The sequence below is a fragment of the Drosophila guanche genome, unplaced genomic scaffold (genome assembly GCF_900245975.1).
Source record: "Drosophila guanche unplaced genomic scaffold, DGUA_6, whole genome shotgun sequence".
Lineage (NCBI taxonomy): Eukaryota > Metazoa > Arthropoda > Insecta > Diptera > Drosophilidae > Drosophila > Drosophila guanche.
In genome coordinates, this window is record NW_022995744.1 from 3,332,018 (window position 1) to 3,347,751 (window position 15,734).

Sequence of the window (15,734 nt, forward strand, 5' to 3'; positions counted from 1 at the left end):
CGCATAATTTTAGCCGCTGCTGCTGCAGTGGCAGCTGCTCCCTGGAACACACAACACTCTCTTTTTCGGGCCAAATATTGTACTCTGCTCGGATACGCACCACGTGAATAACGAGCGATAAAAACTTGGCAAATATAAAATGCAAACAACATTCAAGCAGTTAGTAGAATGGGTAGTAGTGATGCACTGCCAATGCCACTCTGTAATGGCTGTTAGTCATCTACATTCGACAGTTGTTGCCTTGTTGCCGGTTAACCGATGAAGAGCCATTCGAAGAGAGCGAACGAGCGGCGCCCAAAAATTGCTGCGGCTGCTAGGCCACAGCCTGGCTTAGAGATGGGAGCAAAGGACACACAGTCGACGATAGGATACGATAGGAAGTAGCATCAGATAGTGGGAAAATATCCATTAAAATCAAGTCTAGTTATCTAGTGTTTAGGTCGAAATTTATTTATTTTATTTATGAATAAATTGATTAAATCAAATATTGTAAAAAAAGTGCCAAAATTGAGGTGAAACCAATTTATTTTTCTCCTTATTGAAGTACAAGTACGAAGGTACTAAAGATGCGATAGGAAAAGCTCTCACAATCATCACTCATGTGAGCTTCAGTCATGAAGAACTAATGGGGAAATATCTGGGAATGAGAAAGAGTTCATTCGACAAGGAACTTTTAAGAGACAGTAAATAGGAGAAAGAGTTCAAAGAACTTTTTATTTATTTATAGCAGAAAATAACATATTTACCTCACCTACAGAAGTTCTTAAAAACTGCACGAATTCCTAGTTAAGATAGAGTCGAAGGTCTCTTCGGTCTCATCAGTTTAAAGACCTTAAGTTGACAGTAGATGGACACTTCTCTGATAGCCAGTAACTACAGAAATCCCAACAACTGTACAGTCCCATCGTGTCACATTGCCATCTCTAGTTCACACACACACCCACACCCACCCATATGCTCTCTATCGCACCCACACACACACACACAGACAGAGTTGTATTTGCATTTTGGCGGCGGGTGTTTATTTTCGAGTTGATTTTGAAGTGAACAGTTTGCTTAATTCACGATGCATGTTGCCGGGACCACCCGAATGCAAAGTAAATGCAGAATTACGCATACGCAACGCTGCCAAAGTTTGCGGCTGGCCACAGAGCCCCAGTGGTACCCCTGCTACCCCTTGGCCATGTCCAATAATTTCAATAAATACCACACACTCACAGACACACCCACACAGACAGAGGCACAGAGGGAAAAGTCCACCTCACCCTACTGCCACTGCCCCCCGAGTGGTGCGGATGAGGCTCGTCGGGGACAGGGACAGGGACAGGGACAGGGGAACTGGGAGCTCTTCAGCGTTAAATTGGAAGCACTTTAGATTCACATTCAATTAATTAATTTAAGCAAATTGTTTGGTTCAAATTAATTGAATTTGCATTTAATTTGCGCTCACGAGAGACGCCACTGATGGCAAGCAGCAACAGCAGCAGGAACAACAATGCAAACGGGGCAAGACTCTCGCTTCCATCTGTCAGTTTGTCAGTTGCTCAGTTTTCACCGAGTTTCCTCAGTTTCTCCAGCTAAGGCCTACCCTTCGAGCCTCTCTCCCCCACAGCCACCGATTGATGGCCAATTTGCACTAACCTCCTCCTTTGGCTCATCAACGTTAAATTTATTAACTAACTTGAGTGTGTGGAGTGTGGGTGTGTGGGGGGGGAAAGCGACAACATTAACAGCAAACAATGCAAACAATTCTCCAGAGAATTGTCCAAAGCTTTTCCGCTCTAAATGGCCAAGTTTTAGTCGTAATATAATGGGGAGACTCTGTGGCTCTGGGCCCCAAAAGAGCACATCAGGGGGAATGGGGAGGGATTTGTAATGAATTAACAATATAATGGAAATCTCACTTTAAATATTTCTTAACGTGTGTGTGTGTGTGTGTGTGTTTGTGCCATGATTGTGGCCACATGAATAATGCACAATTCTATAAATTCCGATGCAAACTTTGTGCATAACTGGGAAAATACTCTGATAAAACACATTGAAGCTGGAAATGACTGTGGGGGGGCACTCACCCTAATGATGCTGAGTTCTGGTAACACTTTGACGTAGCATTCCTTGTACTCAGATCCCTGATCCTTGGGGGACGTACTAATTGCGAAATGTTTCCCTAGAGCAGCGTCTGGCTGGGCAGCGTTCAAAAGACTGAAACTGAAACCCAATTTTTTCTGGGCTCAAAGCTTGAAAGGAAAGTGTAAATATCGCAACGAATTGCATCAGGAAAGCGAGAGGTGAGAGCGTGGAAGACCCGAGAAAAGTCAATCGACACGACCCGCGACCAACAGGTTATAATAATTATAATTATAATGCCGGCACACAATAATTATTGTACGCTTTAAGCCAATTACGGACTTGGTAGCTGTCGCTGGCACAAAAACTGCCGAGGGTTGGGGTGTGTGAGGCGTGGCCAAGTGGAGAATAATTTGCGCTTTTCACACTAATTAAATGCGAATGAGACATAGGGACACACAGACAGAGAGACAGAGAGACACCGAGAAAGAGATGGCGACAGGCTGCATGACAAATGAATTGCATTGCAGTTCAAGCAGCGAACGAGAGTGTCGGAGAGAGAGACAAGATACAAGAGATAGATGAATTAAAGTCGCGCTGCAGAAAAATGATTAAAAATGTAAATTTTAATTCAATTTCGTTTGTGAAAAATACGAAAAGAAGCGCTAGCAAATAAAACTAGTAGCTGTAAAGTGGTTTATTGTGAGCCAAGACACAGCAGAGCACAGGATGGGACGAGGACGAGGACAGGACACACAGCGCACAGCACGCAGGATGCAGGGTGCAGGGTGCAGGGTGCAGGAGAGAGGACGCGACAAACTTTGCCGCGAGGCAAGGCGTCAAGACAAAGATACAGAAGACACAGCCAAACCGACACAGAAAAGAATGGTAGCAAAAACAAGTGCAGGAGAAGGAAGGAGCAGAACACGCTGATAAAGTAGCTTGCCAGAGGGCCAACAGAAGAGAGAAAATGAGAGAGAGAGAGCGGGGAGCAGCAGCAGATGAGTTGAGAAAAAAATCTCGAGAAGAGACAAATCGAATTTCCCATGGGAGGAAAAGCGAAAACAAGAACCGAGAGGAACTTCAATCGGGGGACGGCTACCACGAAGCAGGAAACGCCCTAATATGGTAATTATCAAAGAGTCTTAAAACTCCCTTAAAAAGCACCAAAAAGCAGACCCAAATCTGATCAAATAGTACAGATCTACTTGTATTCGTTTCTTGATAGCTTTGCTCATGTTTCAGTTCACTTTAAGATGCGAAAAAGGCAAAGCAAATGGCTTAAACCTATTTTGAATTCCTTAATCAACTGTAAATTATCTACTGCTAGCCATGGGAACTAGAAACCTGCAGCCAATGTTCCCAAACAATGAGAAGCAATGGGAACTTGAGAATGCTCTAATTAATTTGCAATTTAAATTCTTTTATTCAGAGATGAGCAATACTTCCTATTTCGTATAACCTTTGAGTCACACATTGGTAAGAAAACTGTTGGTTTTATGGTAGTCTTTGCCAGCAGAATCATTTAGATGGGTAAAGCACAAAAAAAGTATTGGGAATGCCAATGGCAACTCCAAGTCCGTATGATCCCTGATGTGGACTAGCCCCAAAATGAATGTAACATATTGAAGAAAATTGTTGATCATCAGAAAATCGATCTAAAAGGCTAAATCTAAATTTGAATGCAGAAATAGTGGGAGCCAAAGCAGAAAAGAAAAGCAATTCCAACTAAACAAGAATATATTTTTGCTTCCAAGTTATGCAGATGTTAAAGGCTAGCAGAGATCCCCGCAGATTCCTTCCCAACCCAATTATTCCTTTCTGCAGTAAGAGCATCCACAGGGCGCTAAAGACCCAACACACAGAGGCTATGATGGGAAACGAAGGGCGAGTGGGTAGTCGGGGGGCGAGCCAAGAGTGTGTGCAAATAATGCAATTTGATGATGCAGTCAGCTCTGCAGCAATTTTAATAAATATTTAATTAGGCCGCATCTTGTTGCCCCACTGCCATACCGTGCCAGCCAGGCCCCAGGCAGCCACCCTTCAGGGAGCTTTTTTTTTGCATTCCTCCTCCCCGTTTAAAGCACATTTGCGCGGAAATCAAATGTTAATTGATTTAAGCGGATTGCAGGGCAAAGTTCTTTCTCCTGACAACAATTAATATGGCCGCTGGGTAGAGTCGAGGCTGGCAGGGAGATACTAGAGAAGGAGGCTCCTACCTTTAGTAGGGGTTGGGAAGGGGTTTGCTGGATAATAAGCTACCGCTTCCTGCGGTTTCCTAGGGAATTGGCTGGGCAACTGATTTGGCCTTTGACCTTTTTCTTTGGCCAAGGCAAACATAAAGCAGCTAAAAGGTTATAGCCACACCCCACCCCTCTGAGCGAAATGAATCTGGAATTCTATTCCATTTTGTGCACAGAGAAAGAGAGCTCAATTTTTATCCCTTTTTTGCCTCTGCATTTTCCTTTTTCCTGGGGAAGTGCAGAGCTGGATGGAGATGATGATGGCAGGTGTGGACTTAATGCGAGTTAGCTATGGAATGGAGTCGTGAAGGGATGCCAGTCGGAGGGGCTGCTCTGCTCCTTTTGCCATCAGCGACGGCTGCCAAACACTTTCATCTTTTGCCAGCAGCAGCAACAGCAGCAGGAGCAGCATTAAAGGAATAAAACGGAAGTCGAAGGATGAGCCAGTCGAAAAGAGATGGAAATGGCGATGCCCTTGGAGTGTAACAGATCCCACAGCGAATGCAAATAACATGCAACCTCCCGGTGTGGCAAAAAAAGTGTGTGGCCAGGCGGCTGCGGGTAATCAACAAACGTTTATGGCTTCCACAGCCAGTGGCACTGCCACTGCCATCGTTGCGTTGCACGTTGCCCGTTGCCCGTTGCACTGATGAACTTGTTGATGATCGCGCGGTTGGTCATTTGTCTCCCCAGCAAGAGTACGCAACATACTTTTGTTGCATGTGGCAACAGGAGGGAGCTGTCGCCTCCACAGATTTGCACAAATATTTGCTACCATTTCACTCACTTTTTCTCACTGCTTTTCCCAGTTCTGTTCTTCTCCCCGCTTGCATCTTATGCTAATGGAATAGTCGAATGACAAACAACAAGCTGTCGGAGGGAAAGTGAAAATTGAGTTTGGCAAAGCGCGAAATAAACAAATTAAATTATAATTAGTGAACAAAAGCAAGAGAGATGAACACAGAACAGAGAGGAATAAGCAAAGGAAGATGGAAAAGTGCTTGGAAATGGAATATGGAAATTCCTGAGAGAGCGGAGACTCTGCCACTCTGCGAGAGGTCTGTCAACGCCTTTTGATTAGTCAGAGTTTTGTTAGAGGATTTGCCGGGAAACGCCCCAACAATTATCAAGAGTCAAGTGCACTTAGCAGTTGGCAATCCCTTCACTGACATCTCCCAATACTCCCTCCAATTGCTTATCACCTTTGTGGCCTCTGGCAGACAGACGGACCGACAGGCAGCATCTCCTAGCCGACACATTCGTTAGGAATGTCCTTCGTAGAACCACTTTTATAGTTGACAAAATATGCAGCTGTGTGTCGTTAGCATTTTGCACACATCCAACCGCTTCGAAATATTTGCCATGATTCGATTGTATAGACGCAGCCCCACGCAAACCCACAGCCAGAGACGGACGCGGAGACGTAGCTGGAGCCCAACCCCAGGCACTCAATTGAGTTTAGGTTTGGCGCTCGACGCTCTCTGCATTGCTGGTTATTATTATTTCTGATATATGCGGTCTTACTCTGCGGTTGTCACTCACCCACACCACACCGCACTGCAGCGCACGAGAGGAGCAGCAGAGTAGGAGAACCTGGAGTACAGATACTCCTCCTCCTCCTCCTCCTCCTTCCGTGGTCTCTGTGCGGTCTCTCCTTCAGCTTCTCCTCCTGATGTGTCGTCGTGTCATGGCTACATGCAAATGAAGCGTGAGCTTCCCGAAAGGTGTTGAAAACGACTGTTGCCTGGTGTTGGGAATTCTGTGGCATTGAACTGAAGCGTCTCCCCCCACAGCCCCACTGCTCCACAGCCCCACCGCCTTGACATCTGCATAATTCTATGCCCAAAACATTTCCATGGCATCTTTTTTTATATGCCATCTTTTGGTGACAGCAAGCCAGGCTCTGCTCTATTTTCAGAGCTCCTCCAATTGGTGCAACATGCTGTCGAAATTGTTTCGTAATTGCAATGTTGACAGCAGCCACGTGGAAGGTCCTTGGCAGTCAGATGCAGAGGCAGCTGTAGCTGTAGCATAGAGCTGGATGAGGTGCCAGTTTGATGCACAGTAATCGAAGTTCCTGCAGGAGCTCGGCTCTCAGGTTTCGTCAGACATTTTGAGGGGACATAAAGATTGCATTTAGAAAGAAGAAGGTCCAGATTTGGATTGGAAAATGGCAAATGGAAAGGGGATACTCTATCGAAATTATACCAAAGATTTCTTTCCTCAAACTCATGGCAAAGCCAAGCGAAAGAGGCTTGTCTGAATGACTCCAACCCTTCTGCAGCTTCTCTTCCCCCCCTCTCTCTGACAAAACAGAACGCGCCACAAAATTGCTCAAATGCAGCCAGACATTAACGTGTTTTCAAATTTTACGCAGGCAGCCAAACGGAGCGACAGTTTCCATTGCCCCGAACCCGTACCCGAACCCGAAACCGAAACCGAACCCCCCGGAAAAGCCACACATGTGTGTAATTTTCTTTACGATCTAGGGAAAGAGCGAAGAAATTGTGGTAGGGGACCAAAGTGTTGCCTGATAAACGATGTCTGCTCTTCAGAGTGTCCTCCCCAGTCCAAGTTCTACTCCCACTCCGACTCCGACTCCGACTCCAAATAAGATGAGAGGACGACAACGACAACGTCGACTCTGTCGGAATTGAATGGAAAATTCAAATTTGAAAATATGGAAACGCCAGCAGCGACAGGGACAGACACAGCGACAGCGAGGCAGCTGATGTGATGTGTGCCCTCCCCCTCCATTCACCCCGTTCATGCACCATTGAGAGTGCAGCGTTGCAAGCTGAACCCCAAGTCGCAGCCGAACTTGGAGTCGAGGCTGAGGTCGTAATTCGATTAACACCTTTCGGAGCGATGGCAACTATTGGCCTTTAATTGGAGAGTGGCGTCAATGATGGTTCCTGCAGCACCACCAGCACCGCCAGCAGTCGCTTGTCTGCGGCTTATTAGGTGCGGAAATCTTTATTGATTGATGCATTGTTTGTTTTGGCTTGTGGATGACTCTCTGGCTGCGATTCCGATTCAGATTCCGATTCCGACTCGCACTTCGACCGCCCGCATTGCCGGGCCAGTGAGAAGATGCCACAGATGCCACAAGGAGTGTTAGCTGCAGTGGCAGGGGAGAGTGGAGTGCCAAGTACTAAAGTACTTAGCCCACAGATCGTAACTCTTTCAATCAGACAACTCCTTGTCCTTGCGCCCATTTGACACGTGTTTCCTCTGGGGTCGGACCTAGCACACGAGAAAGATATGTGGATCCAAGGGACATAGAGATGGGCAGATAATGGAAATCATCTTGGGCATTTGGGCATTGATTTTCATAGACTTTCAAGGCATCTATAGCAGAGATTGAAGCACAGCTGGGCCAAGCTGATCCAGAGAACAACTGAAAAAAAAAAATGTCCGAGGAAAACAGTGGAGTTTCTGGTATATCTAAGTAATCCTGATAGGGTCTAGCTTTATGTCAGTTTGGTTAAGCTAAGCTAGCAGAAACAACGACTCTTTTTCTCTGAATTCCATTAGTAAAATTATTTATCAGGCATTTCATTGTGGAAGAGATTACATAGTAAATCAATTCTGGTGTAAGTGCCACGATACACGAACTGCGCTGTGGAATGTTTTTATGGAAATGTAATATTATTGCTGGGCCGCTCCGAAATACATTTTACAGAGGAATGAGCTCGTAGTTCTTGATTTAGTTAGTTTAAGTTAGTAAGTTTGAGGTATATTAACGTATAACGTTGCTTATATCGATGAATCAATGCCTTAAATTGTTAAATTGAAACTCCCAGAACATTGCCGTCTTCGCTCTGTCTCTGCTGTCTCTAGTAGCCAACTTCATTTGCCCCAATGCAAATTGCATTTCCAATGCATAAAGAAAAACAAAAAGAGAATGAGAGAGACTCACACAGACACGCTGAGAGAGAAAGAGAGAGAAAGAGAGAAAATGGGCGAGGGAGAGAAAAGAAATCGCCTTTAATTAGTTCGCCTTTCGTTTAATGCAATCGCGAAAAAATATTTTTAATTTAAAACGCGTAATTCAATATCTGAAGTAATTTTATTTACCGCCCCCTTCACACCCTTGCAATGGGCGTGGCATGGGGCAGTGGCATAAAGTGCTGCCAGTCATTGTCGGCAACTTGACGCGTTGTCCGCGTGTCCTGTTCGATTTTTATGCCCAGCACCAAGTTGAGTTGAGTTCAAAATAGTTGCGTGCAGCATCGATCGATGTTGTACATAATACGTATAAAAGTATATACATATATACTTATATATTTTCATTCGATATGTGGAGCATGGCTCCTACTGTTCGCTCTTTCAATGGTTGGTGGGGCTCTGTGTAAATTGAGGCAGGAAATGCCTTTCGAGGGTTCAAAGTTGATGATTTCCAGGTCAAGAGTTGGTGCAGCAACAACAGCAACAACAGCAACAACCTGCCAGTTGCCACTTGTTGTTGCCACTGCCACTGCCACTGCTGCCCCGCTGTTGCTGTTGCTGTTGCTGCTCCTCTTCGTTTTTGCTGGCATTTTTTATTTGGAGCTGCTGCTTTTAAGTGGCGATCAAATTTCTTGATTGAAGCTTCGAGTGCAAGACAATGTGCAGCTGTTTGTCCTTAAACAGGACACACAAAAAGAGCGACAGAGGGAGACAGAGGGACAGATAGAGCGAGAGAGAGAGAGAGAGAGAGAGAAAAAGTGGATTGCAAAAGTAATTGCTAAAATTGAAGCTAAAAATGCAACAAATGGAGGAAGTTCCCGTGGCCAGAATAGAAATTTGAGACTGCATCCGGGATGGGATGGCGTGGTATGGGAGAAGTCCTTCAAAGGAGCTTGCAATGACCCAAAAGTAACAGAAGCCAAGATGCACACACACTCATATCACTTAAAGGACTCCTGTCCAAGTGCTTGTTCCAGGACACATAAGAAAAGAAGGATCGATTATCGATCTACTTATCGATCTTTTATACAGATTACTCTTTATCTCAAATATTTTACATAAAATGTATGTGTTTCCGATGCATTGATGATGCCCCTGAGCCAGACGTCGACTGAGATGTGACAGTATGTGTTCACAAGATCTCTCGCGTGTGTTTTGCAACTCTTACAGCTATCTTTTATTTTACCTTAGAAATCCGTATATGTACTTTATTTATTGCTAAGAAGACGCTTGCTGTTATGTAATATAGGTAAAAAAAAAATGGTCCCCAATACATTATTTGCGTTTGCTCAGAAATGGAGAAATTTAAAAATATTTGGTGCTTGTGGGGTTTACAGCTATGCAACACACTGTACCTCGCACATTCCAAAGCAGCAACAAGCCAAATCGGATTTTGTTTGACCTCTCCTTTCTCTGTCTCTCTCTCCATAATATGCAATATGTCAACTGCAAGCCAGAGACTCTCTTGGCCTCTCTCTCTCTCTCTCTCTCTGGAGATGATTCTCAAACATTTTTGCGTAAAACAGGAAATTGACTTTTCATCGACAGTCGGGGAAGTCGAAGAAAACGAAGAAGATGAAGGAAAAGACTTCGACGAGTGGGTGGTGGAGCGGGTTGGGTGGTGTGCTGTAGACCATGTCCTATGCAAATACTTTCAGACTTCAAAAAATGTGCGTCATGCGGCGTTGCCACATTGCGGTGGTAAAGAAATGACAATTTCTTCTGCTTCTTTCTTCTGGTGAAAGCTGTCAAAAAAGCTTCAGCAACAACTTCCGCTACATGGCAGAGGTGTAGCGAGGTGGAGGGGGGATAAGGGATAGGGGATGGGGGGGAATACAAGCGAGCGACCTGCGCTCAAAAGTTAAGCCATTAGCGAAATGTCCTTTACTTTGCTTCTAACGCAATTTTCTGCTTCTTTTGCTCAGGCCAGGAGCAGGAGCACCTCTGCCACCCACTGTCCATCCCCCTGTCCATTGTCTGTTGCTTCGTTAGCCATGAAGAATTGGGGGGCGGGAGGGCTAGGTTTCGGGCCAGGTTGGACCTCTCCTGATTCTGAATGACATCTTCAGTGTCAGCATTTTCGGGGCGAAACTTTTGCACCTCCCCACGAATAGCTTTTTTCGGGGTGCCAGGACAACTTTTCTCCAGCGCTAATGAAGTTGAAGGATATTTTTTGGCTCCGGGATCCTACCATTGTCCTTATCCGATGTAATTAGCAAATGAAAAACTATTTTCCACTTGCATTACTTTCATTTCTGAAGCGATTCTATTGGAATTCCAGTGTGCCCTTCGGAAAATATACAAAATATCAAGATGAAAAAGTACATCCGATTTGATAATCAAAGAACATAACCACATTTCAGACACAAATTCATTTGTTACCTAACCTGTGGCTCTAATTTCTGTGCAAATCGGTTTCAGTTGAAGTAAACATAAAATTGGGCGTCCCCAGTTATTCGTCGTGTGCAAACTCTTGCCACGCTTGTACAAATTAGTGGCAGCTAATGACTGAAGGTCAAAGACATGTATGTATGTACATATGTATGTACATATTCTACCACTATTTGTATAAACAGAAATTGTTTTGCTTTAAAATATTTGTAGCTTGAGCAACTATTTTAACTACGTTTTTTTGTAATTTATGAGATACAAACTTATTTCTGAAATTACAACTTTTCGGATGTTAAAATCACCCCAGGAACAAATTGCAATATGTGAGATTCTGCTGTATTTTCATTCTGGCACAACAGTGCTGTGTTAAGGCAATAACAGATCTGTTGTAAGCGGCGCATCACCTAACGAGGTATTGCTTGTGCAATTCGGGTGACGGAAATATCAGAAAAATAGTTTTGAAAACTGCTATTATTCCATTGAACACAACGGTACATATGTGTTTAACTCATCGTTGCATGGTAATCCACAGATCAGATATGGGTTTTCATTCCAGCAGTCCACTGTTAAGTCCATTAGCAGGTCTGCTACGGCAGAATCCCACATTAACAGTGTCAATGTTAATGGCCTCAGGCATTGGCTGTAATCCGCTGCACTGTTATTACAGCACTGTTGGTCGTAGATAAATTTGAACGAAACTCGTTTGCAGAGCGCGTAACACGGGTTGCAGAAAGTTCCCCCCCGCCGCTTACATTAGTTTCCCTGCTGTTGCTGCACAACGAATTGAACGCACTTTTTAACCTTCAAAACGCAGCAGCGCTGTCGCTAGCTCTTCGTTCAGTTCCCCGCTCACGCTCTACAGTTCTGCCAGCGACGACCGAGACGGACATGCGCACAAATAACGTTGGGCAGCGCGGCAGCAGCGCAGCCGAAGCAGCCAAACGAAAACACAGCATCCCCAGCCACCCACGCCGAAAACGAGTTTTGCGCTCTTTTCTTTCCATGCCTGTTCTCAACTGAACGACACTGAACGAAAGACGAGGTCTCTCTTGCTCTCTCGGCTCGTTTCGTTTCGCTCTCTCGTTCAACGACAATTTCCCCGGCCGTTCGACAACAGGAGAGAAATTCCCCGGGAGAGAAAAGAGTACCTGGTGCTCATTTCTGCGCCACGATGTGAGAAAAATGCCATTTTCATGTGGAGAGAATTACCCTGACCGTTTAGATACAGGAGAGAATTACCCTGACCGTTTAGACAAAGGAGAGAATTACTCTGACCGTTTGGGCACAGGAGAGAATTTCCCCAAAAATAAATATCCCGAAGGGGTAGAAAAGGCAAAAATTTGAAAACCTGCGCGGGAAGAACTTCTCGAATCGAATGAAATACGAATGAAGACCATGTTTAATCAGTAAAACTTGAAACTTCGTTGCGCGCGCTCATTCGTCGTCCGCTTACATCGTATTTTTCGCAGCGGCCAAGAAAACAAACGAATTACACAGATTTGAATCTGTTTTTGCATCGTCTTGGGTGTCTGTTGTTTCGTGTTGCTGTGAACCGCGTTTCGTCTCGTCCCGTGTGTGTTTTTAGATGAAAATTGGCCAAAATCGGGGAATTATTTCCGAGTGATAAATTGTTGAAAGTCGTGGCAGGCCCTGGACCAGGGGCCCCCGCGCAAAACCAAAGAATATCCCAAAACGAAATGGAGAAAGAAATGTTGTGCAGTGCAGTGCGAAGAAAGTGATTGAAAAATAACAGATAGAAAATAAAAAAATAGGAAAGAAAGGAGGAAAACGCAGAAGCGACTCTAGGGACTCTAGGAGAATCTTTCTTCTCTTTTCGCACCCCTCCGCACCTTCAACGACAGCGAAGCGCCTTTGCTTCAGGAGTCTGTCTCTGTCCTCTCTGCTTCTCTTCTACTCCGCCCCGCTGTCCGGCTATCCGGCCGTCCGGGCCCGCAAAAGCCGCCAAGATTAAGTTCTCCAAGCAGCATCCACACCACGCATACCGGCACACGGACAACCTCTACGACGGTGGCACCGACACCGACGACGACGAATGTCCCTTGGAGTCGACCACCATGAATCCCTACGAGTATGAGTCGACGCTCGACTGCCGCGACGCGGGCGGCGGCCGGGGACCAGGCACGCTGCCCATGACGGGTCGCCACACGGCCGGAGGCACTGCCTCCGCCTCATCGGTGGCCGGCAGCAGCCAGACGCTCCAGCACCAAAACCAACAGAATCTGCAGGCAGCCGCTGCCGCTGCAGCAGCCGCACAGTCGTCCCACTACGACTACGAGTACCAGCACTTGCCGCACCGTCCGCCGGACGCAACGGCGACCCTGACGGCGCAACGAACACACGGAAGACAAGGTGAGTGGAAGGTTGAAGCAGTGCACCCCGCAACGGGAGGATACAACTCGGTTGCATTTATTGTGATTCAGTGCGTTGGAAAGAAAAGTGAATAGGAACCAAGACAGCTAAAGCCAGAGTAACAGTTTTCGTTTTTGGCTTCATTCCGTGTGTATATTTCTGTGGATGAGCTTGGTAAATTCCTACGGAAAAATAAGAGAAATGAAATCATGTGACAAAATAAGTTTCTTGAGCTTGATTTCTTTGGTGTTTCGAGTAAAGTTGGTTTCTGGATAATGCCATGAGTTTTCTCTCCACCCGTTTAAGGTGGCTTCCTGTTCTCAATGTGCGATAAGAGAAAATAAAGAGGGAGTTGTAAAACAGAGTAAAGTAAAGTAAATTCCCTAGTTATCAGTCCCCGTTAATCTGCGGCTCGGCGGCTCTCGAGCCGCCCAAAAAGAAAGAGATGAAAAGAGAACAAGTTGCGACAAGTTTGAGCAAATTATGGCGCTTATCGCTGAATGCGGCCAAACATTTTGCATAAATTAAACAAATTAAGGCGGCGTCCCGGCAGCGAGAGTGTCAAATGGGGGTGTGAGTGGGAACGGGTCTAACATTGAGAGCAGCCCGACTGTTTCGTATTTCATAATTTGCCTTTTTCCGACTGAGTGCGTTCGTTCTTTCGTGATTTGTCTGATTAATAAAGCGGGCGAACAAAAGCGGGGCATAAAGCGCATTTGCACTGATATTCATTTGGAACCCTACTTTGTACTCTTGAATTGGGTATATTTTGTGTACATGAGGCAAGAGAAATGTAAAATTAATGCGATGGGAAAATACAACTGCTTATTTATTCCACCAACTCATATAAAAACTCTTTTTTTTCTTGGGAGATTTTTCGATCGTTGTCAACTATGAGGATATCTTTCTTATTGTTTAGCTTCTCTCTCTCTCTCTCTGGCTCGCTGATTAGCACCTGGGACGCTCGATAAAGCTCAAATATGAGCTCTCTTCTTAATATCATTCCTGCTCTTGTCTTCTCCTCTCCGCGCACAGCTCTTTTCTTTTATTTTCCCCTTCTATAGCCACAAATAAAGACACGCTTCGACATGTCTCAGTTTTATTATTTCCGACTCTTGCTCTGCCTTTTGGTTTCTGCTTTTTCTTGGCATTTGAACTTACGAACAGGAACAGACACGCTCACACACGCACATACACATGCCCCGTAAAACGGAATTTACATAACTTTATTTCTGGCATTTCCTCTTTTACGCTGCTGGGCTCCTCCTCTCCTTCTTCTTCATCCTCATCATCCTGCATTCCTCCACTTCGTCCCCCATCCCATCCCATCTCTCTTTCTCTTTCTCTTTCCATCTTTTCATCGTTTCTGTGGTGTTATAAAAACAATTGCCAAAACAATTGGAAAAGCTTTGAAAGGAAATAAAAAATTCGAAGGCAAATCGAACGAGAAAAGAACAAGAAGAATATGAGAGAAAAATGTGTGCTACCTGGTAAAAACAGAGAAAGAAAGAGGGAGTGAGTGAGCAAGGGGTATTGTAAATTTACAACAACAAATAAATTTCGTAACTGGCAAACAATAAATTCCTGAGACCCGAAAAGACTTGAGAAAATTTCTTGTGTTTTCTTTTTTTCTCGGTTTTTGGCGCAAGAAATAAAATTCAATCAAGGGGTGCAGAGGGGTGGTGTTGCTAGGGGTAAGCGGAAGGGGGCTGGGAAACAGAGGGAGAAGCTCGTAAATTTTCAACACTTCACCAGGCATTCAGCTTTAGCTCCTGCTCCAGGGCCGCTCTCTTCCCCCCGCCTGTGTCATAAAATTGCCAAAAAGCCAGAACCAGAAAAGAGAAAAAATGAAAGGAATTTTCCTACTCCCTCTCTGTCTCTCTCTCTCTCTCTCTCTCTCTCTCTCTCTCTGTCTGACAGTGTGTTGATGTGTGAACATTTGTTTGGCAAAAGTTAGAGAGAAATGCGAGAAAAATAAAATTTCAATGTCTCAATTTTTGATTTGTCAGCGCCGCTGCGCCCGCCCGCCAATTAGCCAAATTAGCCATCAAGAAACACCCAGTCCTCCCCCTGATTCCGTAGCGGGCTCTGGGCCACTTTGTATTATTAAACGGAAAACCAAAGCCAGGTCCAACGGTATCAGCAGCAGCAGCTACTCCTCCAGATGGCCTCCAAAACCGAACAAACCAAAAAACCCAATCAAAATCAAACCCAAAAGGCACAACAAAATAAGCGAAATGGAAAGAGCGCGGAACACGCAACTAATTTCGAAAATGGAAGCCAGCGACAAGGTCAGGCCCCCCGATTTTGGATTGGAATTGGGTGCTGTTGGGTGTATTGAATTATCGCCAGGAATCATTGGTATTCGATTTTCTCACACTGCGTTTTCCAGCACACAGAACCACCACAGAACGGGAAAAATTATTTATATAGTTTATGGGTGCCCCTGCGCCGCTCTTTCTCTCTCTGACAGCTAATGAGGCCACTTTGTTTATTTTTGTCTTGGCCACAATTTTGCAAAAAAGAAAAAAACGAAAAATCAAAATATCCGAAATCCCCTTCCATCCAATTATTTTATGCATCCTAACAGTTGCTTCTGTGTGGAGTGCTATTGTTGCTGCCACTGCTGTTTCCCATAAACAAATCCATTCCATTCCGAATTGTTTTGTTTTGCTGGCGATATAATTATGGCCAGCGGGTGCGGCCGATCAG

General features: G+C 45.0%; 2 protein-coding genes across 7 annotated transcripts in view; one reads left to right on the top strand and one right to left on the bottom strand.

Annotated features, from left to right (window-relative positions):
* The window catches only part of LOC117580499 (putative phosphatidate phosphatase), a 59,949-nt gene extending 57,766 nt beyond the window's left edge, over positions 1-2,183 (bottom strand). Inside the window, exon 1 of the mRNA XM_034267087.1 lies at positions 2,073-2,183. The gene's annotated coding sequence lies outside the window, so the exon portion shown is untranslated. The remainder of the gene's footprint in view (positions 1-2,072) is intronic.
* A 9,867-nt stretch (positions 2,184-12,050) lies between these two features.
* LOC117580231 (teneurin-m) overlaps positions 12,051-15,734 on the top strand; it is a 130,800-nt gene continuing 127,116 nt past the window's right edge. For 3 of the 6 annotated variants that reach the window (XM_034266647.1, XM_034266648.1, XM_034266649.1), the window contains exon 1: positions 12,051-13,022. In XM_034266647.1, coding sequence (XP_034122538.1) covers positions 12,728-13,022 — 295 coding nt within the window. In that variant the 5' untranslated portion in view covers positions 12,051-12,727. The remainder of the gene's footprint in view (positions 13,023-15,734) is intronic. The other 3 variants (XM_034266650.1, XM_034266651.1, XM_034266653.1) reach the window with 1 other exon arrangement.